At 33.2% G+C, this 27,271-nt stretch overlaps 2 protein-coding genes across 3 annotated transcripts in view; both read right to left on the bottom strand.

The window, feature by feature from the left end:
* The window catches only part of LOC114337096 (ring canal kelch homolog), a gene marked incomplete at its 5' end in the record, with an annotated part of 54,332 nt that extends 46,219 nt beyond the window's left edge, over positions 1 to 8,113 (bottom strand). Inside the window, one exon of the mRNA XM_028287475.2 lies at positions 7,701 to 8,113. Coding sequence (XP_028143276.2) covers positions 7,701 to 8,113 — 413 coding nt within the window. The remainder of the gene's footprint in view (positions 1 to 7,700) is intronic.
* LOC114337097 (Bardet-Biedl syndrome 1 protein) overlaps positions 1 to 27,271 on the bottom strand; it is a 113,005-nt gene that overhangs the window by 84,498 nt on the left and 1,236 nt on the right. For both annotated transcript variants that reach the window (XM_028287478.2, XM_028287476.2), the window contains 4 exons: positions 22,892 to 23,099; positions 14,676 to 14,889; positions 13,332 to 13,574; positions 11,888 to 12,116 (listed from right to left, as the gene is read on the bottom strand). In XM_028287478.2, the coding sequence (XP_028143279.1) occupies positions 11,888 to 12,116; positions 13,332 to 13,574; positions 14,676 to 14,889; positions 22,892 to 23,099 (894 nt within the window). The remainder of the gene's footprint in view (positions 1 to 11,887; positions 12,117 to 13,331; positions 13,575 to 14,675; positions 14,890 to 22,891; positions 23,100 to 27,271) is intronic.

Consider the following 27,271-nt stretch of genomic DNA (forward strand, 5'->3'; position numbering starts at 1 on the left):
GAGAGATTCAAGTATAGTCCTGAAAGAATCAGATAGTAAAAAGAGAAAAATCAAAGAAGCGGCTCTAATTATGCTAAATGAAACCAATTGTGTCGCAAATTCCTCGGTAGAATGCAGTAGGATGTGGTTACCCATACTGAAAGAGGAAGTCAATAGAAAGAAAATACCACGATTAGTAAGTCAATAACATATCGAGTTAGTACAAATTTTATATTTTAGTATTACTTATTGTATATCTATGTAATATTAATATTATTTATAATTTAAACATATTAAAGTCAGAATTTGGTATTAGTTTTTTGAAGGTAGATTAAATATAAGACCAAATACTTACGATGTCAGGATAGTATCACGAGGTTTTTTCCTGGTTTTCCCTCGTGATTTACTATGGAATCTCTAACGCGAGAATTTTACTGTCATCGTTGCATTTGGTTGTCTTTTTAAAGACAGATCACATGCTATGATTTTTTTGCGACGGATATTCTTGAGTTGGGATTGATTTCATGTAATCGACTGAACTATCTTTTAGTAAAGTCGTCCCAGGAACGCAACTCATAAATATTGGCGATATCATTTTAAAGTCTTCTACTTTAAAATGTATAATATACGTCTGAATTGCCAATATAAATGAGTCAGATTAAATAAATTATTAGAAGAATTTTTTTACTTAGCAACAACATATTTGTTTTATTTTAATAGTATTTTGTATTTTGACAACGAAACCCGATTTGGGCTTCGAAACGTTAATAAATTCATTTTTTAGTAAAATTGTGGCTTATTTCCCATAAAAAACACGTAATTATGATATTGAAATTGCAAAAATCTCTTCTAATGAAACATAAAACTTGATGACACTTATAGGTCTGGATCCCGCGTATGAAAAGAAAAGTTGATTAATAGCAACCTGAAAATTTGTTAATAGCTTAAGCGTGTCTAGTCGGACAAACTTTGATATATGGGAACACTGGAACAGGGGAAGTTTTAATTGTGGAACAGGTTAAAAATTTGGAACGGTCAGACCACGAAAACGGCACATGTATTTTGTCCGACAGAACAGACTTAAACTCTCCGAACAGAAACTCTCATGCAAAAATCAGACTGCTATTTATCACCAAATGGGCGTTTTAATGAGTGGAACATGTAGAATATGTCAAAGGACAGGAATTATGACAGGTGATAAATAGCAGTCTGATTTTTGCATGAGAGTTTAATCTATGTTCGGAGAGTTTAAGCCTGTTCTGTCGGACAAAATAAATGTGCCGTTTTCGTGGTCTGATCGTTCCAAATTTTTAACCTGTTCCACAATTAAAACTGCCCCTGTAACAGTGTTCCCATATATCAAAGTTTATCCCACTAGACACCCTTAAGCTATTAACAAATTTTCAGCTTGCTATTAATCAACTTTTTTTTCATACGCGGGATCCAGACCTATTAATTAAATGTTTCAATCCAGAAATCAAAATGTGCTGTTTATTATACTGCAACTTGAAATCAGCAACATTTAAACTCTTAAATACTTAAACATTTAAATTTAATTTCAAAAGAATTACAGGTTATACCTTTCAAACTCAGATTGATGTAATAGCTACATGCTACATCATGGAACAAGGAGAATACCCAAATTGCAAACCCTCAGATTAATGACAACTGGATGGGAATAGTTAATATTAATTATACTAGTTATTAATAATAGAAATTTTTGGATGAAATACAAACCGCATAACTTCAAAATCGCATTAAAAAAATCCGCATAAAAAGAGACCTTACTGTATAGAGTTGTTACTCTTTGGAACTCGTAAATATTGGTCATTGAAGTACTTTCCAATACTTAACTCCAAATCACTAAAATTCAGACTTGTTACTTTTTTGGAACTGGTGTATCGATTTATATTCTGCAGAGCTACTGATATAATCATAAGTATCCATTTATTTTTAATTTGAAATACAGGTTACACAATTATAATGATTGAAAGGAAAAAAATTAAAAATCTGCTCTTCTAAATGTGAGATTGTTAGGAAGATATTTTAAAAGAACTATAATTTTAATTTTCATCCTAGGGTATAATCTGTATATTTTCTATTAATGTTAATTTTATTATCACAAAAAATTAAAAAAAACTGCATCCCTGGTATTTTTTATATTAATGAGTAATTTTTTCTATGTAACCATCATATTATAGTTTTCTTTCAAATCATTTTCCTTGTATTGGTGTTGGTATTCTTACTTTAAATATATGACACCTTAATGAAAATTGCCCAAGAATAAAAGGTAAAAAGATTATTAATTAAGCAAATAAATTTGAAATTTCATTCAAATGACCAAATTGTTAACCTGCTCTGATTGTTTATAAAGTAAGTAAGTAAATCATTAAACATAATGTTTGCCAGTTTTAGAATACTAGTCTTCCTCTTACACTGACTGCAACACTTTACTATCTCATACAGTGAGGACGTTTGAGTTGGAATAAATTTATTATCTCGAGAAGGAGCGAATTTGGAGAGAAATCCTGAGACAAGTCGATTTTTATTTTTAAATTATGACTTTTTGGCATATATATCATACTAGTGACGTCATCCATCTGGGCGTAATGACGTAATCGATGATTTTTTAAATGAGAGTTTTTAAATGAGAGTAGGGGTCGTGTGATAGCTTATTTGAAAGGTTATTTAATTCTCTATTCAGTAATATCGCCGGCTCTGTGAATCGCCACCAAGAAAAAGTTACCTACCTACTATATTTTTCCTGCAAGGGATGCACTGCAGGCGGGCACCCCTGTTTGGGGGGCGCCAAAATGAGCTTTTTTCTGCTTGTTATGTAAAATACATACTAATTTCAAAACACCTAAGGGCGCTTATGTTAGTTTTGCAGGCAGGCACCTTATACCCTAGCGCCGGGACTGGCGATTTAGGAGAAAATATTACTAACCAACACTATTTCATAAACTATTAAAAAAATAGATACAAATGGTAGTTTATTAAGTAGGTATCTAAACTGCATTTAAAGTTCGTTGGAATTATGACAATAAAACCACTAAATTATGTTTTATGAATTTCTTTTCAAAATTTCAAACTTTAAACCGCTCTAGTGTAAAGTTAGCCAAATGTCGCTTGGTCATTTTTGCATTTCAGCCGTCGAAATGTACATCAAATGAATTTTTCAGAGCAGCCATCTCTAAAGTCTGAATGGCTATGACGATTGCTGACCTACCTTGTGGAGATGGCATTTAAAGAAGAAGTAGTAAAATCTGAAAAGCATTTGAGTGGTTGATAGAAGACAAATCTGTATCTATACAGTATAGTCTCTGCTGACGTTAGACTGTTACATGACAAATATTCAAATATAACACCTTTGCCTCTTTGTGCTAGCACCTCTCTAGGTCATAAAATTACAACATAAATGCAATAAGCAAGAAACATTGATAATAAATGTGAAGAAATTTAAAGCCTCTACACATGTATAAAAAAAATTATAAAAATACATGAAAAACATTTATACTGAATTCGCTCTACCGAGATTCACTTTGACACATTCGGAATAGGAAACATACAACACAAAAATTCCTACCTCACACTATTAACTGCTAAAATCAACTTAATCTTTCATTAAAAAAAGAAGAATTATTAGAAATAGTGGGAGTTTCTACTAATCTCATAAAATTTTGTGGAGTTTATTTCTACAAAATATTTTTATTTTGTACAATAAATAATGTTGTCATTTGTTATCAATACATTATAATGGTGTAAATAAATAATTATTGATTGGCGTAAGGTTTATGTTATTTTATGTCTGTTTACTATTAATAATATTGGCTATGAGGACGTGCGTTGGTTGTGTAGTAATTTCCATTCACTTCTGACAACTGAATTTCCCAAAAAAGAAATTACTAACGTCAGTGTCAAAGCATGTCAAAGTGAATCTCGATAGATAGACCAGGGCGCATCTGTAAAAATATTAGTACATTTGGATGTTGAGAGGTGAATCAAATTTTTTTGCAGAAATTGCTTGAAAATAACTCAAATAATTATATTTGAGTTATCCTCCCTCTCAAAAAGGTCCGGAACATTGTTTAAATAATCAAAATGTCAAAAAATGAAGGAAAAATTTGATTTTTTTCTTCGTTTTTTGATTATAACTAAAAGTATTCATTTCCGAGAAAAGTTGTACTAACACAAAAGTTGTGTAATTAAATTTTCTACAATATGGAATAGGTTACAAATTTAAAAAATAGTCCCCTTGTTGCAAAATAGCAATAATTGCGAAAAAAACATACAAAAACAAGTATTCGCATTTTACATTTTTCAACCATTTATGCTACACTTAGGACCTTCATATTTCACCCAGAAAAACTTTATGATACAGTAAAACAATACTGTAAATTTCATTAAGATCGGTTCAATAAATTTTGCAATCCAGCTTTCGCAAAAAAAAATTATTTTTTCAAAATGTTACAGGACTGAAAATAAAGCAGATAGCAAGTTCAATTGTTTTTTTGCATATAGCAGTGTACTGTACCTTTCATTTGCTATTTGCAAAATTAAAATCGATTAACTACCATGGTGTCAGGAATTTTTTAAAATAAACATTAATTATTGGTGCTGCGCGCAGGGCAGCAGATAGTTTGCTCTGATTGGGCATTCTAATGACCTTTGATAATGATTGATACATTTTAATTTTTATTACATTTCGATATAAATAAATAAATTTGTTTATTGCAAAATAAAAACATACTCTATCCTTTGAAATAACACTTTTTTTAGAAAAAACTTTCTTTGTTCATATATTTTAACTTAGAGAGTAAAAGTTTATTATTTTTAAACATATGCAATTGTTTAAACAATATTTCACAAACAATAATAATAGGTCTGGATCCCGCGTATGAAAAAAAAGTTGATTAATAGCAAGCTGAAAATTGGTTAATAGCTTAAGGGTGTCTAGTCGGACAAACTTTGATATATGGGAACACTGGAACAGGGATGTTTTAATTGTGGAACAGGTCAAAAATTTGAAACGGTCAGACCACGAAAATGGCACATGTATTTTGTCCGACAGAACAGACTTAAACTCTCTGAACAGAGATTAAACTCTCATGCAAAAATCAGACTGCTATTTATCACCAAATGGGCGTTTTAATGAGTTGAACATGTAGAATATGTCAAATGACAGGAATTATGACAGGTGATAAATAGCAGTCTGATTTTTGCATGAGAGTTTAATCTCTGTTAGGAGAGTTTAAGTCTGTTCTGTCGGACAAAATAAATGTGCCGTTTTCGTGGTCTGGCCGTTCCAAATTTTTAACCTGTTCCACAATTAAAACTGCCCCTGTTACAGTGCTCCCATATATCAAAGTTTATCCGACTAGACACCCTTAAGCTATTAACAAATTTTCAGCTTGCTATTAATCAACTTTTTTTTCATACGGGGGATCCAGACCTATAAAATTAGTTTGATTTTTGTGGAATTAAAATATTAAAATACAACAAAATATAGAGTAAGAAAATAATATATTAGATAAAGATTGGAAGAAATTTTGTTGGGAATAAACTTGTGTGAAGCGAACACCTCTGTCCTGCGCGTAGCACTAAAAATTAATGTTTATTTAAAAAAATTCCTGACACCGTGGTAATTAATCGATTTTAATTTTACAAATTGGAAATGAAAGGCACAGTACACTTCTATAATCAAAAAAAAAATCAACTTGCTATCTGCTTTATTTTCAGTGCTGCAACATTAAAAAAAAAATGATTTTTTTTGCGAAAGCTAGATTGCAAAATTTATTTTGCAAAATCTATTAAACCAATCTTAATGAAATTTACAGTGTTGTTTTACTATATCATAAAGTTTTTCTGGGTAAAATATGAAGGTCCTAAGTGTAGCATAAATGGTTGAAAAATGTAAAATGCGAATACTTGTTTTTGTATGTTTTTTTTCGCAATTATTGCCATTTTGCAACAAGGGTGACTATTTTTTAAATTTTTAACCAATTCTATATTGTAGGAAATTTAATTACGCAACTTTTATTTCAGTACAACTTTTCTCAGAAATGAATAGTTTTAAAGTTATAATCAAAAAACCAACAAAAAAATCGAATTTTTCCTTCATATTTTGACATTTTGATTTTATTTATGGGATGTTTCTGACCATTTTGAGTGGGAGGATAACTCAAATATTATTTGAATTATTTTCAAGCAATTTCTGCAAAAAAAATTGAGTCACCTCTCAACGTCCATGTCAAAACAGATGCGCCCTGAACTAAGAGCGAATTCAGTATATGTATGTACTTCAATGATAATAACTAAGTATGAGGAAATACTCTTGTTTGCTTTGAACCTATCCTATCAGTGGCGGCTCGTCATAGGAGGCAAGGGAGGCTTAGCCTCGCCATAAATTTTTTACACACGCTACACTGTTGTTTATCATGAATCGCGAAAACAACAAGCACTCTCACTATTATACAACGTGTAAATTCCACATTATCACTAAATATCCATACGCACAGAGCATTAGCATTAGAACGCATGATTGCGTCTCAGTTTTTTTAATATTATTGTAATCAGGACCCTGGGTTATCCCGAGATGCATGAATGGAGCCGAGAAGTGGAGCAGCCTCCGTAGCTGATGCACCGCGCAGCACAGCAGGCGTTTAAGGAGATGCGGTCTCCTAACAGTGGCATCTACGGTGCCATCACACGCTGCCTGGAGATATACCAAGGGAGGCTAAGTAGCTTCTCGGCTCTGTTGCGTGCATCTCGGGACAACGAGTTTTAGGGTCCTGGCTAAAAATAATGAAAAAGCTAAAAGTGCGAATTTTGTTATGAAATTTGGTATGTGGGGTTAGACTAATATTTGGAACAACTTGTTCAAATAACTTTTTCCGATATCTGTAACGCAAAGCAAAATATCAGTAATTTATCTTGTTTTTGAATTCGCAGTAGGCCGCGTTTAGAATTAAAAAAATTCAGTTGAGTATCTTAACAAATGTGAAGCTTCATCCTGTATGGACTGTAAAACTTCAAATCTGTATTTATTTGATATGCATATCTACTTACAAAGATGGAATTGTTAAACAAATGACACAAACTTCGGTACTAAACTTTTACAATTAGACTAACTATTTTTAAAATATGATATCATGAAATTATGAATTATGATGATATTATGAAATTTAAATAAAAAATGGGGCCCTAAATTACATTTTTGTGCGCATTTTTTTGCTAGTGCAAATTTGTCTAGATATTTTACAGTTAGGTATAGCCTCCCCTATTGTAAAAATCACGAGCCGCCACTGTATCCTATTAAGTATCTGAAGACTGTTTACATTTACCTGTAGCTTTTCCCTGAATAAAAAGTCTCCTCAACATGGTATACATAATAGTGAATACAAACAATCAAATCACACCATTACCATTGCATCAGAGATATTATGTTGAATAACATCAATTGTTTGTATTCTAGATGCGTGAGAGAAATTACTTAATTATTATTGTAATTATTGAATAAGAGGGTAGGCCTCAAATGCCTATTTTTATGGACTTCATGGAAAAAGTAAAGAAACGCTCAAATTTTATTGTTTTCTTTGGGGACACTAGTAAAAGTGGCCAAAAATCAAGGAATAGTTATCATGAGGGTCTTAAAACCTTGTACTAACCAATGTATTTAAAAGATACAATAACTGAGAATGAATAAGTAAAACATGACTTACCTAGAAAACATTGCATAGAAGTAAGAAGAGCAGGCAGCCAGTACCATTTTGTGTGCTGCTATCTCTGCATCACCTGCTACTAGAACTACATCGCATAGCAACTTTTGCTTCCTCATAACATTCATAACATCAAAAGCCTTTTGAGTGTGCAGGTGGTTCCTGTAGGGTGGCCTTTCCTTTGTATGAGGATGAATTTGCGAGATATGTTTTTGGGAACTTTCATCCAAGGAATTTTGACTAGCAGATCGTAGAAGCAGGCAACTTCCCTGTCGTTCCATAATATTTACATTTGGCTCCATTTTTAGGAGTTTAATATACACATATACACAACAACAAAACAAATAGTTTGTGTTTTTGCACAACAGTAACAGTCGTTCAGCCAAGGTCAAAAAGTCAATGATAGTAGACAGCTGTCAGTCAGCTGATTACTAAAACTGTTTAGTAAAGGTGGAAGACTAAAATTATTTGGAACGTTTTTACCACTGTTAAATATAAGAATCGTTACAAGATTATTATTTTATAAGTACCTACCGGTTTTCAAGGGCGGACTCAGGGAGGGGGCCATGGGGGCCATGGCCCCCTCCGAGAATTTAAAAAAATATAAATTTAAATATTTGCAGTTCAAATGTTTTTAGTTTCAAACACATATTATGTACAAAACAGGGGATAAATATGTCTTCTGTACTAGAATTGAACAAAAGCAGTAACGGAAGTTTTAAGACTGACAGGATTTTTTGCAAATAAAAATGTTGATAATTTTACAAAGTGTCATTTGTTAGAACGACCTTGGCAGCTATCAAAATAGTATCAATTTCCATATTCTGTACAAACAAAGAATAAATAAGAAATAAAGCGTTACTTGGGTCACCACTCACCAGCACTTAGAACAAAGGAGTTGATTGGTACTTTCGCACATTAAAAGTTTTACAAGTATTGCGTTTTATTTTTCTAATGAAAAATATGGTCACAATAAAGGGATGACAGCGAAAAGCTTTGTCACAAAACCTTTAACATCTTTCGCCAAACTCATGGGCAAAGACGGAGCCATACAAACCCATAAAAATACATCATACCACAAGGTGCGTTCAGGTTGGGCAGGATTTTCTACAAAATTATAGCAACCCGCAAAAGTCATTAACCAGATAGACTCTCAGAGGTCTAAACAGATACAAGAAAATATAGAAAGACTACAATCAATAGTATCTATAGTGTTCTTAGGTTGACAAAATATTCCTCTAAGAGGCCATAGTGATGATGGCCTTCTGCTTCTGGACGAAGATGCTGGACCTAGCAATGAGGGGAATTGTTAAGGTTTAAAATCGCATCAGGAGATAAGACTCTTAAAACAACACCTATCCACAGCATCTTCCTGAGATCAATGAACGTCAATAAACCTCGATGAACTTGTTCATTGACACTTATGAGAACATATAATAATTAGTGAAAATCAAGAAAGAGGGGAAGAACAAGGCCTGAAAGGAGAAGAATTGTGAAAAATAATATTACCCAAACTTGTTGAAAGAACTGCACTTGGATCCGAAGAAATGTGTAGGAATCGGTACTGACTTTAATAATTTAATGTTTTTAGGGCACTCAAAAGTGTGTGAAAAGTGCCTTAAAACTCAAAATTGTAACCCCAATTTTTAAAAATTACCCCAAGACCCCCGGTACTTCTCCCCAAAAAAAGTTCATGGCCCCTCCCGAAAATCAGTCCTGGATCCGCCCTTGCCGGTTTTAGTGTAATTTGTGTACAAATAATTCTAACATTACTCTTGAATTAGTTATTTATTATCTTTAATTGTAAATAGGTAACTATAATTTCAGTTTCAACCAAAAATGATTATTGAATCCCGCGTATGAAAAAAAAGTTGATTAATAGCACGCTGAAAATTTGTTAATAGCTTAAGGGTGTCTAGTCGGACAAACTTTGATATATGGGAACACTGGAACAGGGGAAGTTTTAATTGTGGAACAGGTTAAAAATTTGGAACGGTCAGACCACGAAAACGGCACATGTATTTTGTCCGACAGAACAGACTTAAACTCTCCGAACAGAGATTAAACTCTCATGCAAAAATCAGACTTATATTTATCACCAAATGGGCGTTTTAATGAGTGGAATATGTAGAATATGTCAAATGACAGGAATTATGGCAGGTGATAAATAGCAGTCTGATTTTTGCATGAGAGTTTAATCTCTGTTCGGAGAGTTTAAGTCTGTTCTGTCGGACAAAATAAATGTGCCGTTTTCGTGGTCTGACCGTTCCAAATTTTTAACCTGTTCCACAATTAAAACTGCCCCTGTTCCAGTGTTCCCATATATCAAAGTTTATTCGACTAGACACCCTTAAGCTATAAACAAATTTTCAGCTTGCTCTTAATCAACTTTTTTTTCATACGCGGGATCCAGACCTAGTACGGGAATCTTAGCAATGGATGTCTACCCTAGACCCTAGATGGAAGATAAATGTTAATGCCAGCAAATCAGTAAAAATTATTTTTACAACAAGAAAATCTGCATGTTCTCAAGTTTCTGTTAAATACCCCGATCCCCATAAAACCAGTTGTCAAATATTTGGGATTGCATCTGGATGAGAAACTCATAAATATGGAAAACGCACATTAAAACTAAACGAAAACAATTAGATTTTAAACTAAAAAATATGAACTGGCTACCTTAACAAAAGGTTCAGTTATTTGTTGAAAATAAACTTCTTCTGTATTACAACTATACTCATACCAATTTAGGCATACAGAATAAAACTATATGAACAAAATACTCCGTATGATAAGTAAAGCTTCATGCTACGTATCTAACCAGACAATTCACAATGATCTGGACATCCCATTAATCAAGGATAAAATAAAGAATGGTTCAATAAAATATAAAAATCGCACCACTGACCACAATAACGAATTGATATTATTCACTCAATCACTTGCTGAAAGAAAACTGAAGAGAGTATGGCCAGAAGACCTACCACAGAGCACCGTCACTGGACGGTACCTAAGTCACCTTCATTGACTTACAGACTGTTTACTTATCACTTTTTTTTATTTAGCTAATGTCTCCACAACTAATGGCCATTGGCATGTAGGTACGGTGAATTTTTGCAGTTAGGTACCTAGTGTCATGTGTAGTGTGTGTGTGTGTTAAGTAAGTGTCTTTTTACTTTGCAAAGTCGACGTCATTGTCTTTGCAAAGAGACTCTAATTGTATCCGAACTTCTGCGGTCCCTCCGGTGAGTACCGATCCCACAAGGACAGAAACTATTTTCATTTATTAATTTATAATAAACAAAAAATTTCTGACCCTGGTGAGATTCGAACTCACAACCACTCGGACTTTTCGATCCAAAGGTAGGCGCTCTTACCACTGAACCACAGAGGGGGGGGGGGGTACTTATTACTTTGTATATAAAGTAGATTGTAAAAAATGCAGTGTACCAATAAAAAAATAATAATAATTTCAGTTAAGAATATGTTCGTTTTGGCGTTTCGAAATCCACTTCGGTATTTTGAGAACAATTTCCGAAATAGAAATCGAAACGTCAAAATAAACGTATTTTGAACATACATTGTGGTTAATTTTTATTACATATAATAGATAACACTAAAATGTAACAAGAAAATAGTTTCCAAGATGTAATCTAAAATTAGTTTTTAAATGTTGAAGTTTCAAATTACAAATTGATAAAATTAAAGGCACAGTTTATTTAAAAAATAAAACCATTTCCAACCATTCATATAAGTATAACATACATAATGACTTTAATTACTTCATTTAGTTACTTCATCAAAAACAACTTTTCGCTACTTTTCTCATTATTGTTATTGTAGAAAACATACGTTGCACTTCTATAGTCTGTTCGCTAAACTCAGACGCAACTTTCTAGATATTTTAGTCGGTAATTTTGCCAATTTTAGTAAAATTGGCAAAAAATAATTACTAAATAGTTAATAATCACTAAATAGTTAGTAATTTTGAAAATTTTTGCAAAACTGGCAGAAAACAAAAAAAATATCGACTAAAATATCTAGCCAGTTGCGTCTGAGTTTAGCGAACCGACTATATCAGTGCAAATCAGTAGGCATTCTATTATTGTTGTTAAAGTTTTTCCTCATCGAGCAGTACTTTATACATAAAAAATATAGGTAGATATTTATATTTTATAAATATTCTTTACCTTTTGTAACAATGGAAAGGGCATGCTCCTCTTGTCCAAGGGGACCAAACAGTATCACAGATGGTGCGTCAGAAACATTAGTTTGATCAATTAGTTTACGTCCTTGATACAATTGGATTAACCCGGAATCTAACCCAACGCCAAATAAGTTGACACGGATATGTTCAATCTGAACCAAACATAGGCAGGTGATGATTTGAGGTAGCTTTAATGTCCAAAGCCTTTGTCCCTACAATACATCAAAGTACATAATTGTTTAAATATAATTACTTGTTTTGCCTTTGAATTAGCTAGACCATGTCTAGGTCTAGATAATATTCATCGCGAGATAAGTGATAGAAAAGAACAGAAAGAAAAATTTTGAAACACATATGTCCTTTATCAACTTGAGAAAACATGCGATAGTGTGCCCAGGAAACAACTGAGAGAAGCAATGAGAACAATGGACGTTAGAGAGAAATGGGTGAATATAACACAAAAACTGTATAAAGAAACACAGATGCAAATAAAGTTGCACTGAAATAACAAAAACAATCATCTCAACAAAAGGCTTCAAACAGGGATGTGTTCTTTTTAACAAATATACATCGATCAGGCTTTGAGAAGATGGTATAGAAAATGTGGAACAATGGGCATACCGGTACAAGAGACTATATTACATTCACTACTTTTCGCCGATGTCCAAGTCATTTTTGCACAAGACAAGGAGAACATGCAATATTTGATAAGGAAATTAAAGGAAGAGTATGAGCTATGGGGGCTCAAGATAAATATATGTAATATTGAATACTTATGTATTCTATCCGAGGTTGCAGTTTTAAACTTAGGTTTAGAAGAGACTATTAAGAGTTGTAAGACTTTTAAGTATTTAGGGTCAATGATAAACCGAGATAGTACTTGTGTGAAATATATACAAATGAAAATAGCTCGGGGAAAACAGACTGCAAAAGCACTCCATGGAGTGATATCGAACAACTCTTTAACAAAAAAAAAATAAGGGTCTTTCAGAGCATAGTGCTGTATATTACACTATTTGGAACATAAGTATGGCTAATATGACAACAACAATACGAAATAAAATACGAACAGTTAATTGGACTTTATGAGAAGATGTTTACAAATCACCAGAGAGGATAGAATAAGAACAGAGGAAATATGGAACAGAACGGAAGTAGAATGCTCAGTTACAAAAAAGTTGGAAAACAGAAAACTGCAGTAGTGATACGGGCATGTACAAAGAATCCCAGAACACAAGTGGCCGAAAAGAATATTGGATTGAGACCCGCCTGGAAAAAAACGGAGAGGAAGACCTGCTATGAGGTGGAAATCTATTATAGATAGAGACCTCAAAGAAAGTGACTGGGAGAATATAGAGTGCTGTGGAGGATGAAAACGGCGAATTAATAATGGGATAAAGCCGAAGAAGAGGAAGAAATATACTTACTCTTTTCGTAAAACAATTAAGCATTTTGTCGGTAGTAGCCACCACGATGAAGTTGTCTTCTGGGGTTATAATAAAATCAACTATATTGGTATTCATTTGAATGATATTTTTGCCTTCTAACCAGTTCCTTCTTAATACACATAAATGGCCTTCTCTGCAGGCTACAATTATTCTGAAATCTACTGCTAACGTTCCTGTTGTTTTAATGGAAACTGGAGTTACCTTTAATCTATCTGCATTAGCCTAAATACGGTTAAGTTAATTAGTTTTAAAACATTGCGGACAATTTAATAATGTCAAATATAAGACTTGGGGGATGGAAAAATATGTTAAGTCACAAAAACGACCTCTCGTGGATTTCGGCTGAACTAGCTTTGAGGGTGTTTTCAATAGGGCTTTTCATTCACAGTCATTTGTTTCGATCTTCTGTCATATGTCGTATAATCCGTATATATTAATATTATACACATATTATACAACATATGACAGAAGCTCGAAACAAATGACAATATCGATGAAAAGCCCTATGTCAAACTCTGAGCATGTGCGCTCAGCATTTGAAACAAGTAAGGAATATTCATTATTTATTTTTAAACTATATTCGCTCAGTCGAGATTCATCTTGACAGATTCAGAGTAGGAAACATACATAGAACGCAAAAATTCCTACCTCACACTATTAACTGCTCAAATCAACTTAATCTTTCAATAAAAAAAGGAGAATTATTGGAAATAGTGGGAGTGTATACATACAAAATATTTTTATTTTGTACAATAAATAAATTTCTCATTTGTTATCAATACATTATAATGGTGTAAATAAATAATTATTGATTGACGTAAGGTTGATGTTATTTATGCCATGTTTACTATTAATTATCGGCTATGAGCAGGTATGTTTGGTTGTGTAGTAATTTCCAGTCACGTCTATCAACCTAACTTCCCAAAAAAATTACCAACATCACTAGACAGTTGTGTCTCAGATTAGCGAATCGACTACACCTACATGTTTTTTTACAAATTTTATATACAACATCGACGCCAACTTTTATTGAAACGTGAAGATTCCATGTAATCATTTTATATTACCCAATAATTAATTTAAAACATGTAAAAATAAATAATGAATATTACCTACTTATTTCAAATGTAGGTGCGCTCATAGTTTGACATTGAAAACACCCTTAAAACTAGTTCAGCCGAAATCCACAAGAGGTAGTCATTGTGACAACATCGCGAATACCCTCGACTATTATTTTTTTTTCAAGAAATTGACTATGGTTGTAATTGAGATGAAAATTGTAGTGGGTATTTTCATTGTAGGTATACAATGAAAATAAATTACCTGATGAAGTATTGTAAAAGTTTGAGGATCTAAAATATATACATTTCCAGCTTCATTGGCTAAAACTGGACAAGAAACTTCATACTTATCATTTGAATTCCTCTTCAAACTACTCATACAAGTAATAGGATAGTTTATCACTATATCACTTAGCTTTGATTTTTTAATAATATCTGGAATTCTAGATTTGCTTGTCGTTAAAAGTTCCTGAGACCTAAAAACAAAAACAAACAGTGCAATTTGGATAAATTATTAATTCAATCAAGACAGCAAACAGCGTCGTTATTTTCAAATTTTTATGTTGTGAAATTGTTATTAAAATAAACTTATACATATACTAATTTTACCTTTACATCACATTTACCTTGTAACGATCCAAAAAACTATTCTTTTTTTTTTAATTCGATTTAGTTCAGAATGCAATAACTTTTATGCGACCCTGTATATCATAACATCTTTATAGTTCCCAGAATCACTTAACGTTTGGCATCTTAAATTTATTTATTTCAACGAGAGTTTTTTATAAATATGTTAAAATCTTCGGAGAAAGACAATAGGTATGTGGGAAACTATCAATATAATGTTTTATAGGGGTTTCTATTGAATTTCTCACTTCTACTAACTAGTTTCATCTCTTTTTATTACACAACGTATTATTTTTTCCGTCTTTTACGTTATTTTGCCGGTTATAGTCTAGGAGCTGGGAGCGGATTTTGTGCGTGATAAGTAATAAGGAAAATTATACGGGGATATGTTGAATTAGTTGTGTACATGACTTTTCCCAAAGGGCGGAAACCAGAGTGGGGGACGAGGGTAGTTATAAGGGTCAAAGTCGCGGTTTTTATTACTTTTTTTTGTGACGCTCATGATCGAGATAGTGCACCAAAATTTGGGAATAAGTAGGTCATGACGTAACTAAGTTAAATCTCTAGGGACGTAACGCTGCGTGGCTGACAAAGGGGTGGGGGTAGGGGTGAATATAAAAAATATAAGGGGTTTTTACGACGTTCGTGATTAAGATAGTGCACCAAAATTTGGGAATAAGTAGACCATGACATACCTAAGTAAAATCCCCAGAGCCGGAAACCAGAGTGGGGGACGAGAGTAGTTATAAGGGGTCAAAGTCGCGGTTTTCATTATTTTTTTTGTGACGCTCATGATCGAGATAGTGCACCAAAATTTGGGAATAATAAGTAGGTCATGACGTACTCTAGGGGTGGAAAGCTGCTTGGCCGACAAAGGGGTGGGGCAGGGGTGAATATAAAAAATATAAGGGTTTTTTTGCGACGTTCGTGATTGAGATAGTGCACCAAAATTTGGGAATAAGAAGACCATGACATACCTAAGTAAAATCCCCAGAGCCGGAAACCAGAGTGGGGAACGAGAGTAGTTATAAGGGGTCAAAGTCGCGGTTTTCATTATTTTTTTTTTGTGACGCTCATGATCGAGATAGTGCACCAAAATTTGGAAATAAGTAGGTCATGACGTACTCTAGGGGTGGAAAGCTGCGTGGCCGACAAAGGGGTGGGGCAGGGGTGAATATAAAAAATTATAAGGTTTTTTTTGCGACGTTCGTGATTGAGATAGTGCACCAAAATTTGGTAATAAGTAGACCATGACATAACTAAGTAAAATCCCCAGAGGCGGAAACCAGAGTGGGGGACGAGGGTAGTTATAAGATAAGGGGTAAAAGTCGCGGTTTTTATTATTTTTTTTGTGACGCTTATGATGGAGATAGTGCACCAAAATTTGGAAGTAAGTAGGTCATGACGTAACTAAGTAAAATCTCCAGGGGCGGAATGGTGTTTGTCGTACAAAGGGGTGATATGCAGGTGTAAGTATAAAAATATAAGGTTTTTTCTTGTCGTTCGTGATCGAGTTGGTGCACCAAAATTTGGGAATAAGTAGGTAGATCATGACATTACTAAATAAAATCTCCAGGGGCGGAACGCTGCGTGGGGGACAAATGTTGTGCTGCGTCACAATAAAAAAAAATACAAACTGCGACTTTGACCCCTTAAAACTACTCTCATCCGCAACTCTTAGTTTTATTAATATTAACTTGTAGCTCCATTCTTTTCGCTGCTGCTTCCAATGCCGTGAACGATTTAACCAGGTCCGACTTTCTTCTTGCTATGATCTCGATGTCATCTGCATACGCTAGTAGTTGTACACTTCTATTAATAATGGCCCCTTTTGTTAATTATGCCAGATTCTCTAATAGCTTTATCTAGGGCAATGTTGAATGGAAGTTACGATAGGCTATCACCCTGTCGAAGTCCGGTTTGTGTCTGGAAAGTTTTTGATATTCCATTCTGCACTCTGACCTTACATTCGGATGTTGAGAGAGTTGCTTTCACCAATCTCACTAAGTGTATTGGGATATTAAATTCGATCATGGCTTTGTATAGTGCGTTTCTGTCTACACTGTCATAAGCACATCTAAAATCCACAAACAAATGGTATCAATTTCATACTCATGTTTTTTCCAAAGCTTGTCTTTTTTATCACTTTCGGTTATAAAGGTGTAACCGGAAGTGTCACATTATAGTCGCATAAATAGTATATGGGATATAGAATAAACATCGAAAATTGATTATACTTTATTGTAAGATCATTTTATATTCATATTTTTTGATTTTATTTTAACTCTCTTCTGTTGTTTGTTTTTAATTTCTGATTTTCAGAGGAAACAGTAGCGATCAACAGGTAGCGAAAACGCGTTCCAAGATTGCGGCTGTAATTTTGAATATTTTTTCGAGATATTTGGCACACATATTCTTAATATAATAAAGAATGGCGGTACAGAGCCCAATTTGAAAAATATGTTAATATGTGGAAATTACTCTGTAATTAAATACAATATTAAAAAAACAAGCCTGTACCGCCATTAACAAGAACAAAAAAATACACTTTCTTCAAATAAAGTTTTTTATCCTATGCCTAGATTTTGTGTCATTTTGGAACTACTAAAATTTTTTATTTCATTAGTAGTTCCAAAATGACACAAAATCTAGGCATCGGATAAAAAACTTTATTTGAAGAAAGTGTATTTTTTTGTTCTTCTTAATGGCGGTACAGGCTCGTTTTTTACTTTATCGTACTATATACGTAGTATAGTATAATAGATAAAGTTATAGGATCGTGCAAAAAAAAAATTTTTCAGATTTCACTTTTTTTCGACGTTTTGAGTCCCCCTGAGTCTAAAAAGCAAATAAAAAAAAACATGTCGGAAGTATGTACGTACGTACGTACGTATGTACGTACGTATGTCGCCACCGCCCAGCAAAAACTACTGGACCGATTTTGATGAAATTCGGTATGAGTAAGTTTAAGAGAATTTTGTCGAGAAACTAAGCTTTTAAAAAAAATCTCTCAAAGGGGGGCCGAAATAGGGGGGTTATTTAGGGCCCATTTTTGCAAATTTTGACAGAAATAAATGAAATTCAACTCAAAGTAAGCTCATCGATAGGTAAATAAAAGTACGGAATTTGACATTTCCAAATTCAAAATGGCGGCCAACATGGCCGACCGCCCCCCCGACACATTTCCCTATCTATCTAAAAAGTTTTTAAAGATAAGTTTAATTTGAGAAAGTCGTTATATAGCCTAAAGATGGGGCTATAAGAAAGATGTTATCGTTTTTCAGAAAAAGTTACGGGTTGCCTATATTTAAGGGGTCAAATTTTGACATTTTGAACTAGATTTTCTCAAAAATGGCTCCAAGGAATTTTTTTATTTTTTGATATATTTTGATGTCCTATCAGTAAATTGAATGACATTAGTCATATATCTTAACTCCCCATAGGAGGGGAGTTATGAATTTTTTATAAAAAAATATTCGAGTGCCCGTAACTTCCTTCTTAATAGAAACTAAAATTTGAAATTTTGCAGACATATATGGTATTTTATTATCTATTATCACAATAAATTTTACCAAAAACATGGCTTCCGGTTGAACCGGAAATGAATAAAAAATCTTAATTTTTTTGATACGCCCTGTATATTTTAACACATTTTGAAAGAATGCAAAATTACCTTTCCAATGACATAAAATTTATTGCTGTAGCTCAAAAACTCGAAAAGTTACGGTAAATAGAAATTTTGCTATAATCTTATGTGTGTCCTCTCTCACGCGTTCATAGCAGAGCATTATTGTAGAGCAGTCACTGAGGGTATTTGGCTCCGAATTCCATTCTACTACATTGATGTACTTGATATTTTCACAGTAAGTAGGGAATAGCTCAAGAAACAAAATCTACCCTATATACTATGGCGCTTTTATCTTGGGGCGGTTCCCACTTCTTCAAGGGGGTGGAAAATTTGTTGGTCAAAATAAGCACGGAAGTGGCTGAAGAACCTATTTCTAAGCAAAAACTGGTCTATACTTTTTTTTGAGAACTCAATACTTTTTGAGTTATGCGTAGTTGAAAATTGGCCATTTTCATTGAAAAATGACACCTTTTCGGACGGATTTTTTGTGAATACCTTAAAAACTATGCATCGAACTAAAAACTCTATATAAAACATTTTTTAGATTATAAATAATAAAGAGATTCGTTCCTTCGTAAATGTTCTATTTATAATACAAAAAGAGATATGGTAGGTGAAAATAGTTTGTTTTTTGGTGCATGCTCAAATTGGTGTATTCAACTTGAAATAACAGAGGAACGGTAGGTTTTAGGTGTATAATGCTACCAACACCTTTTGTAGTGTTTGAAAAGGCCTTTAAAACGAGCACCGTTAAATGTCGGTTACTTACAAACTAAGCGAGATATGGTGCAAAAAATATAATGACTAATGTACTTTAAGGAAAAATGAAAAGTATATACATTTAACTCCACATCCACCATAATTTAAATGCATTGTTTTTCTTCTCAATACCTTTTAATATAGTGTTATTTCTACTTTCAAAAAGTTAAACGGGTTTAAAATGAATGGTTTTTTTAAAAAATGTGATCAAATTATAGAATGAATTTTTAAATTTTCTTAAAAATCTTCCTTTTTCTCCATGTAATTCGAAAATAAAAATATTTCACCTCTGAGAAGTGGTGGGAACTTCCCCCATGATAAAAGCGCCATAGTATATAGGATAGACTTTGAATTAGGAGATTGGGCTACTCCCAAAATTTCATTAAAATCCATGCAGTAGGATAGAATTTGGAGATAATATCTTGTTCTTAATCTCGCGCATTGACTGGCGTAATCGAAATAGAATGAAATGCAAATATTGTAAACTATTAATTTCTCAGAAAAATGAACTAATTTGAAATGAAAGTATGACTATAATATTCTATTGATTTATGCAATAATCTACACATCTATAGTGTGTCCCCGAAATATGGCATCGAACATTTTCTCAAATGCAGGAATTAATGATGCGTAGAACCATAAAATACTTTTAAGTACAGTAGGTGTTTCTAAAATATCAAAATAACGAGTAACTTTGTTATTTTTATAGAATGCCAATATCTAGTACCATAACGATAATAGATCGGCACGATAAAGTTCTCGGGCGGCCCTTCCGTCCAGCGTTTTTAATATTGTATTTAATTACAGAGTAATTTCCACATATTAATATATTTTTCAAATTGGGCTCTGTACCGCCATTCTTTATTATATTATGAATAAGTGTGCCAAATATCTCGAAAAAATATTCAAAATTACAGCCACAATCTTGGAACGCGTTTTTGCTACCTGTTGATCGCTACTGTTTCACCTGTGTATTTCAAGCTGTGAATTTCATCATTATCATATCATTTATTATTAATATGAGCGTGATTCCTTTCTTTTAATAAATATTAGATTAATAATTTTAATTATTATTAGACTTTAGTCTTATAAGTCACTGTATTATTCATTTATTCTTTCTAACATTCAAATCCCTGTTCAGTGTTCAGTTCTTTTAAAGATTGGTGGTAAGTTAAGCTTCAATGTTTTAACAAGTAATTTGACTTGTGACGTAAGTCCTAGGTTTTACCCAAAGTGACCGAAAGTAGAACAAGAAGTCGATATTTGTACTCTTAGTGTAATTTTGCGGCGATTATTATACGATTTCACTAATTTTGAGTCATCTTTACCAAACTTTCGTCATAACCGTTTAAACGGATATGCCTTCAAAACAGGAACAAGATTCAAGCTCGACTTTTCAATTCGCTTCGATTGATATGCCACATGTACTATTTCTGCGACTATATGTCACTTTCTGTTACAACTTTTTAACCGGAAATGATATAAAAACCAAAAGTATACATTTGTTTTCATCTTGCTAAGACACGTCGAATAATATATCGCTCATACTATTTCGGTGACTTTAAAACGGTACTTGCGGTTGCAACTGTAAAACCGGAAGTCTGTCGTCAAAATATCATCTTTAATACCATCCTTGGGTTATAAGCCTTCATTCGACACCTCATTTGTCATTCTACCTGGTACAGTGAAGGAGGAGTTATATTCGCGGGAAGCGGACAGACAAGCATGAAACCGTAAGTATACATTTGTTCTTATCTTGCTAAGACGCGTTGAATAATATATCGCTTGTACCATTCCGGTGACTTTAAAACAGTACTTCCGGTTGCAACTCTAAAACCGGAAGTCCTAGGTCAAATTTCTCACCTTTAATACGATGATCTTTGGGTTATAAGCTTTTATTCGACACCTCATTTGTCATTTGTTGTTCCTCTTTCTTTTTCACTGCCCAACATTCAGTTCCGTGCATCATAGCCGGTCTTATGGCTGTTTTATAGAATTTTCCCTTCAGCTTCATTGGAATTTTTCTGTCACACAACACACCACTCGCTTCTTTCCACTTCATCCATCCATCCCTAATTCTACTGCATGCATCTCCATCTAGGTCCCCATTACTCTGTAATACCGATCCTACGTACTTAAAACTATTACTTTTCACAATCATTTCACCATCCAAAGATACCATTTTATTTGTAGTAACTCCATCTTTAAATAAACATTCCAAATACTCTGTTTTTGTCCTACTAAGTTTTAAACCTTTTTCCTCCAGAGCTTGTCTCCACTGTTCCAGTCTTTGTTCTAAATCTCTTTCACTATTTCCTATTAACACTACATCATCAGCATACATTAGGCACCATGGAATACTACCCTGTAGTTTCGCTGTTATCTGGTCCAAAACTAATGAGAATATATAAGGACTAAGCACCGAGCCTTGGTGCAATCCTACTTTCACCTGAAATTTATCAGTCTCTCCCACACCTGTCCTAACACTAGTTGTTACTCCCTCATGCATATCTCTCACAATCTTTACATATTCGCCAGGGACTCCTTTCTTATTGAGTGCCCACCACAGAACCTCTCGAGGAACTCTATCATATGCTTTCTCAAGATCAATGAATACCATATGAGCGTTGGTCTCTTTATTCCTGTATTTTTCCATCAGTTGCCTTACAATGAAAATTGCATCTGTTGTTGATCTGCCCTGCATAAAGCCAAATTGATTATCGGATATTTCGGTTTCTTCACGTATCCGTCTATCAATTACTCTCTCCCATATTTTCATGGAGTGGCTAAGTAGTTTTATAGCCCTGTAGTTTGTGCATTGTTGTATGTCTCCCTTGTTTTTGTAGACAGGTACTAATATACTGCTTGTCCATTCGTCTGGCATTTGTCCAACTTCCATAATTCTATTAAATAGACCTGCTAGCCAACTTGTTCCTGTCTCTCCCGATGCTCTCCATACTTCCCCAGGAATATCATCTGGTCCGACTGCTTTTCCTTTCTTTATTTTTTGAAGCGCTTGAGCCACTTCCTCGTTTGTTATTCTGGTAACCATTGCTGTTACTCTCTCCGTTAACTCCACAGGCTGTCTGTCAAAATCTTCATTTAATAGACTGATTACATTTACAATATATTCAGTATAATCAAGTTATTTTTGTGATTGCCTACTATCTTGAACCATTTAAATGGATAGTAAAAAAACAATCCCATTGTTTTGGACAAAGTTTTACGTTGTATTGATGGTATCAATTTGATTGATTGTATCAATTTTTACCATGTATTTTTTGTATACAGTCTGCTCCAACGAACATTTGACCCCCCAGAAACTCAGAAACCAAGAGCTTCTTCAAAATTTAACAAATTGTGGGGGGGGGGGGGGTCAAATTTTCGTTGGAACACACTGTATAACTAGAAGTTTTAAAACTTTTTTGTATTACAAATACACATAAATATTATAGTACACTTACTTATTTGATAGGGAGTTAAACGGAACATTAGATAAATCCTTTAATAAGTCTTCTATCGGCTTTTCTGACGAGTCTGCTTTTGCTTCAAAGAGTTTTTTCCAAGCATCGGTTTCCTGTGGCACTGCTGGATAACTAGGTAATTGAAATTTGAAGAATGGCTTATTGTTTTTATGAATAAACAAACTGCAACCACAAGCAACTGCAACAGCTAAAATAAAGTTTAATAATATCTCTATAATGATCAACCCACAAAATAAAATTAGAAAATTTTATAGACCAGGCAATAAAAATAATACGAGATGAATTGTAGGATATACAGGGTGTAACAAAAATACAGGTCATAAATTAAATCACATATTTTGAGAACAAAAATAGTTCGAATGAGCCTAACTTACCTTAGTACTAATATGCACATAAAAAAAGTTACAGCCCTTTGAAGTTACAAAATGAAAATCGATTTTTTTAAATATATCGAAACTATTAGAGATTTTTTAACGAAAATGGACATGTGGCAATCTTATGGCAGGAACATCTTAAAGAAAAATTATAGTGAAATTTGGGCCACCCATAAAAATTTTATGGGGGTTTTGTTCCCTTAAACCCCCCCAAACTTTTGTGTACGTTCCAATTAAATTATTATTGTGGTACCATTAGTTAAATTCAATATTTTTAAAACTTTTTTGGCTCTTAGTATTTTTTCGATCAGGCAGCTTTTATCGAGTTGCGGCTTCTTTTTTAATATATTTACATAAAAATTTTATGGGCGTTTTGTTCCTTTAAACCCCCCAAATGTTTGTGTACGTTCGAATTAAACTATTACTGCGATACCACTAGTTAAACACAGTGTTTTTAAAACTTTTTTGCCTCTTTGTATTTTTACGATTAGGCACCTCTTATCGAGATGTGGCTTCTTTTTTAATATGGTTCAAAATATAACTAAAAATGTAAATCATAAATAAATTTTCATATTATTACTAAGTCTCCATAATCGTGCTTAACCGTATACAAAAATGTGGTGGATTTGACAAATATTCAAAATATCTCGATAAAAACTCGACTCTTCGAAAAAGTACTAAGAGGCAAAAAAGTTTTTAAAACATTGTGTTTAACTAATGGTACTACAATAATAATTAAATTTGAACGTACACAAAAGTTTGGGGGGGTTTAAAGGAACAAAACCGCCATAAAACTTTTATGGGGTGTCTAAAATTCACTATAATTTTTTCTTAAGATACTACTGCCATAATAATGCCACATGTCTATTTTTAATAAAATATCTCAAATAGTTTTCGATATATTGGAAAAAATCGATTTTTAGTTTGTAACTTCAAAGGGCTGTAACTTTTTTTATGTGCATATTTGTACTAAGGTAAGTTAGGTTCAATCGAACTATTTTTGGTCCTAGAATATGTGATTAAATTTATGACCTGTATTTTTGTTACACCCTGTATATATTTTCAAGGACCTACATTTTTTTGTCGATGTTGCTGTAGTTTTTGCTTTGTCGCAGCAGTTAACAGGCTACAAATGATTACACCAACCAAATTTTGTATGAATCAGTAAAAAGGCGTGACTATCTTATACCTTCTAACGAGGAGAAGACTATAGTGATACTTTTCACTATAGTCTCATATTATCCTCTTTTTATTTTCTTTTTGATGGATTGGTCCCATAAAATGCTGTTTAACATTGTGATGTTTTTTCTACCTGAGGTATTTCTCTCTTATGGCTTTAGCTTCATACCAAGTACCCATAAATATTTCAAATATCCAACCCCAAAAAGTAAACCTTACTCGAAAAAAAAAACAAAGAAGAAATTAACATTAATCATGCCGTTGGGAAACCAAATGCCATGACTAGTATCATGGGTGAATATGGACTAGAAGACGATACTAGAAAGCTACTAGAAGGAGACAGAATGAATTAGGCGATAGATCATACTAATTCTGTCAACAACACGACATGGTAATCAAAAATACCTAGTTTAAACCAGGACTGGATACACGGATGAAGTAGAAGATTGTATACGTGGAAGACATAGATAAAACTGAGCAAAATAATAAATGAAAACAACGGTGTAGAAATCTGGAAAACGTTTAAAGATGTTATTGAAAAAATAATAGCCAAACATACTAAAACGCTAAATACACAATAAACAACAATGAATGACTGACAAAATTCTGGAATTAAATAGAGCAAAGCAGACAACTGAAAAACAATATAGAAGAATATAGCAGTAAATAGAAATTAATAAAACAAAAAAATGGGAAGTTGATAGATGAATGTATGATCCTAAAAGGAGTCACACAAGGTTGCACACTGTCCCCACTTGTACTAGAAGCAGCCTTACCATGATCAAAAAATTTTTAATGTGTTTTTTTGTAAAAGTTTCATGAGCTATTCTAAATGTTTATTAAGTTTTTTACAATTTTTGACATATAAAAATTTCAGCCTCCGACCAAGTGTTTAAAATTGCATAAAGAATTTTTTCAATCCAAAAAATGGAATTCCTCTGTTTATAGTGGTACTATTAACATGCGATCTAGCTCTGAAGATGGATTTGTAAGTCATCTCTGTTTAGTGGTAGGTACTTTAAACCCTTAATTGTGATCATAGCTCTGAATATGGTTTTGTAAGCCGAAAGCGCTCAGCTAGGGAATTAAAAAAAATTACACACTTCAAAAATACTTTCCTTTTCCTATTCCTTCAATAATGAATACGAATACAATATAATAAATATAAGGACAGCTTGGATATTAGTGCACCCTAATATGTCTGTGTAGATTTTGGCATTGGATCCGAGCATGACATGTCACCGTTGCCGTATCCTCTATTTTTTCATACTATCACATTACAATTTTTTGTGATATTATATTTGTGTGTGAAATGTATTATTTGTGTATTTTAGGTATGTTCTAATATGTTATGTATAGATTGGTTTTTACTTGATTATTTTAAATCATTTTGAAGTTTAACTTGCTAGAAACCTTGTAATATTGTGTAAAAAATAAGTAGTTTTGCAACACCAATTAAGTAAAGTTTATTATGTTGTTGTTTTCACCAATTTTGAAAAAAAAAATGAAAACGTTGAATTATCCACGTCCGTCTGTCTTGTCTGTCTGTTTGTAAACTCAACTCCTCCGTCATTATACCAGGTAGAATGACAAATGAGGTGTCACATGAAAGCTTATAATCCAAGGATGGTACTAAAGGTGAGAAATTTAACCTAGGCTGCCTGTCCGTCTGTCCGTCCGACCGCGAATATAATTCCTTCGTCACTATACCAAGTAGAACAACAAATGAGGTGTCAAATGAAAGCTTATAATCCAAGGATGGTACTAAAGGTAAGAAATTTGACATAGGCTGTCTGTCCGTCTGTCCGTCCGACCGCGAATATAACTCCTTCGTCACTACACCAGGTAGAACAACATATGAGGTGTCAAATGAAAGCTTATAAACCGAGGTTGGTACTAAAGGTGAGAAATTTGACCTAGGCTGTCTGTCCGTCTGTCAGTCCGACCGCGAATATAACTCCTCCGTCACTATACCAGGTAGAATGACAAAATATGAGAAATTTGACATCGGACTTCCGGTTTTAGATTTGCAACCGTAAGTACCTACTGTTTTAAAGTCACCGAAATAGTATAAGCGATATATCATTCGACGTGCCTTACCAAGATGAGAAAAAATATAGAACTTTGGTTTTTATATCATTTCCGGTTAAAAGGTTCTAACCGGAAGTGCCATATTATAGTCGCAGAAATACATGTAATACATCAATCGAAGCGTATTGAAAAGTCGAGTTTGAATCTTTAATTTCGATTTTGAAGTAATTTCTGTTTAAACAATTATGATCCACAGTTTAGTAAATATGACTCAAATGAGTAAAATCGTATATCAATCGACGCAAAGTTACAGGAAGGGTTCAAATATCGACTTACAGTTCTACTTTCGATTACCTACTTTAAGTGAAAACCTTGGACTTAGTTGTCCCATTACGACTTCGTCTAATAGGACGAAGTCCAATTACTTGTTTTTTACAAACAGCTCAAAAGAGGTATGTTAATTCTAAAAAAGTAGATAAATACCTAATTATAATAAATTAAAAAATAGTTTTGAAACACCAATAAAGTAAAGTTTTTTTAATACAAAAAATCTCAAAAGAGGCATTTTAAATCAAAGTTACCTTAAAATTGTTATAAAAAATAACATCAACTGATAAATAAAAGAGGTCAATGAAGATAAACTAATTAGTCTAATAGGTCTAATTTCTCACCTTTAGTACCATCCTTGGATTATAAGCTTTCATTTGACACCTCATTATTCATTCTACCAGGTATAATGACGGAGAAGTAAACGTTCTTATAAAATTATTCTATT

The sequence above is a fragment of the Diabrotica virgifera genome, chromosome 3 (assembly GCF_917563875.1).
Source record: "Diabrotica virgifera virgifera chromosome 3, PGI_DIABVI_V3a".
NCBI lineage: Eukaryota > Metazoa > Arthropoda > Insecta > Coleoptera > Chrysomelidae > Diabrotica > Diabrotica virgifera.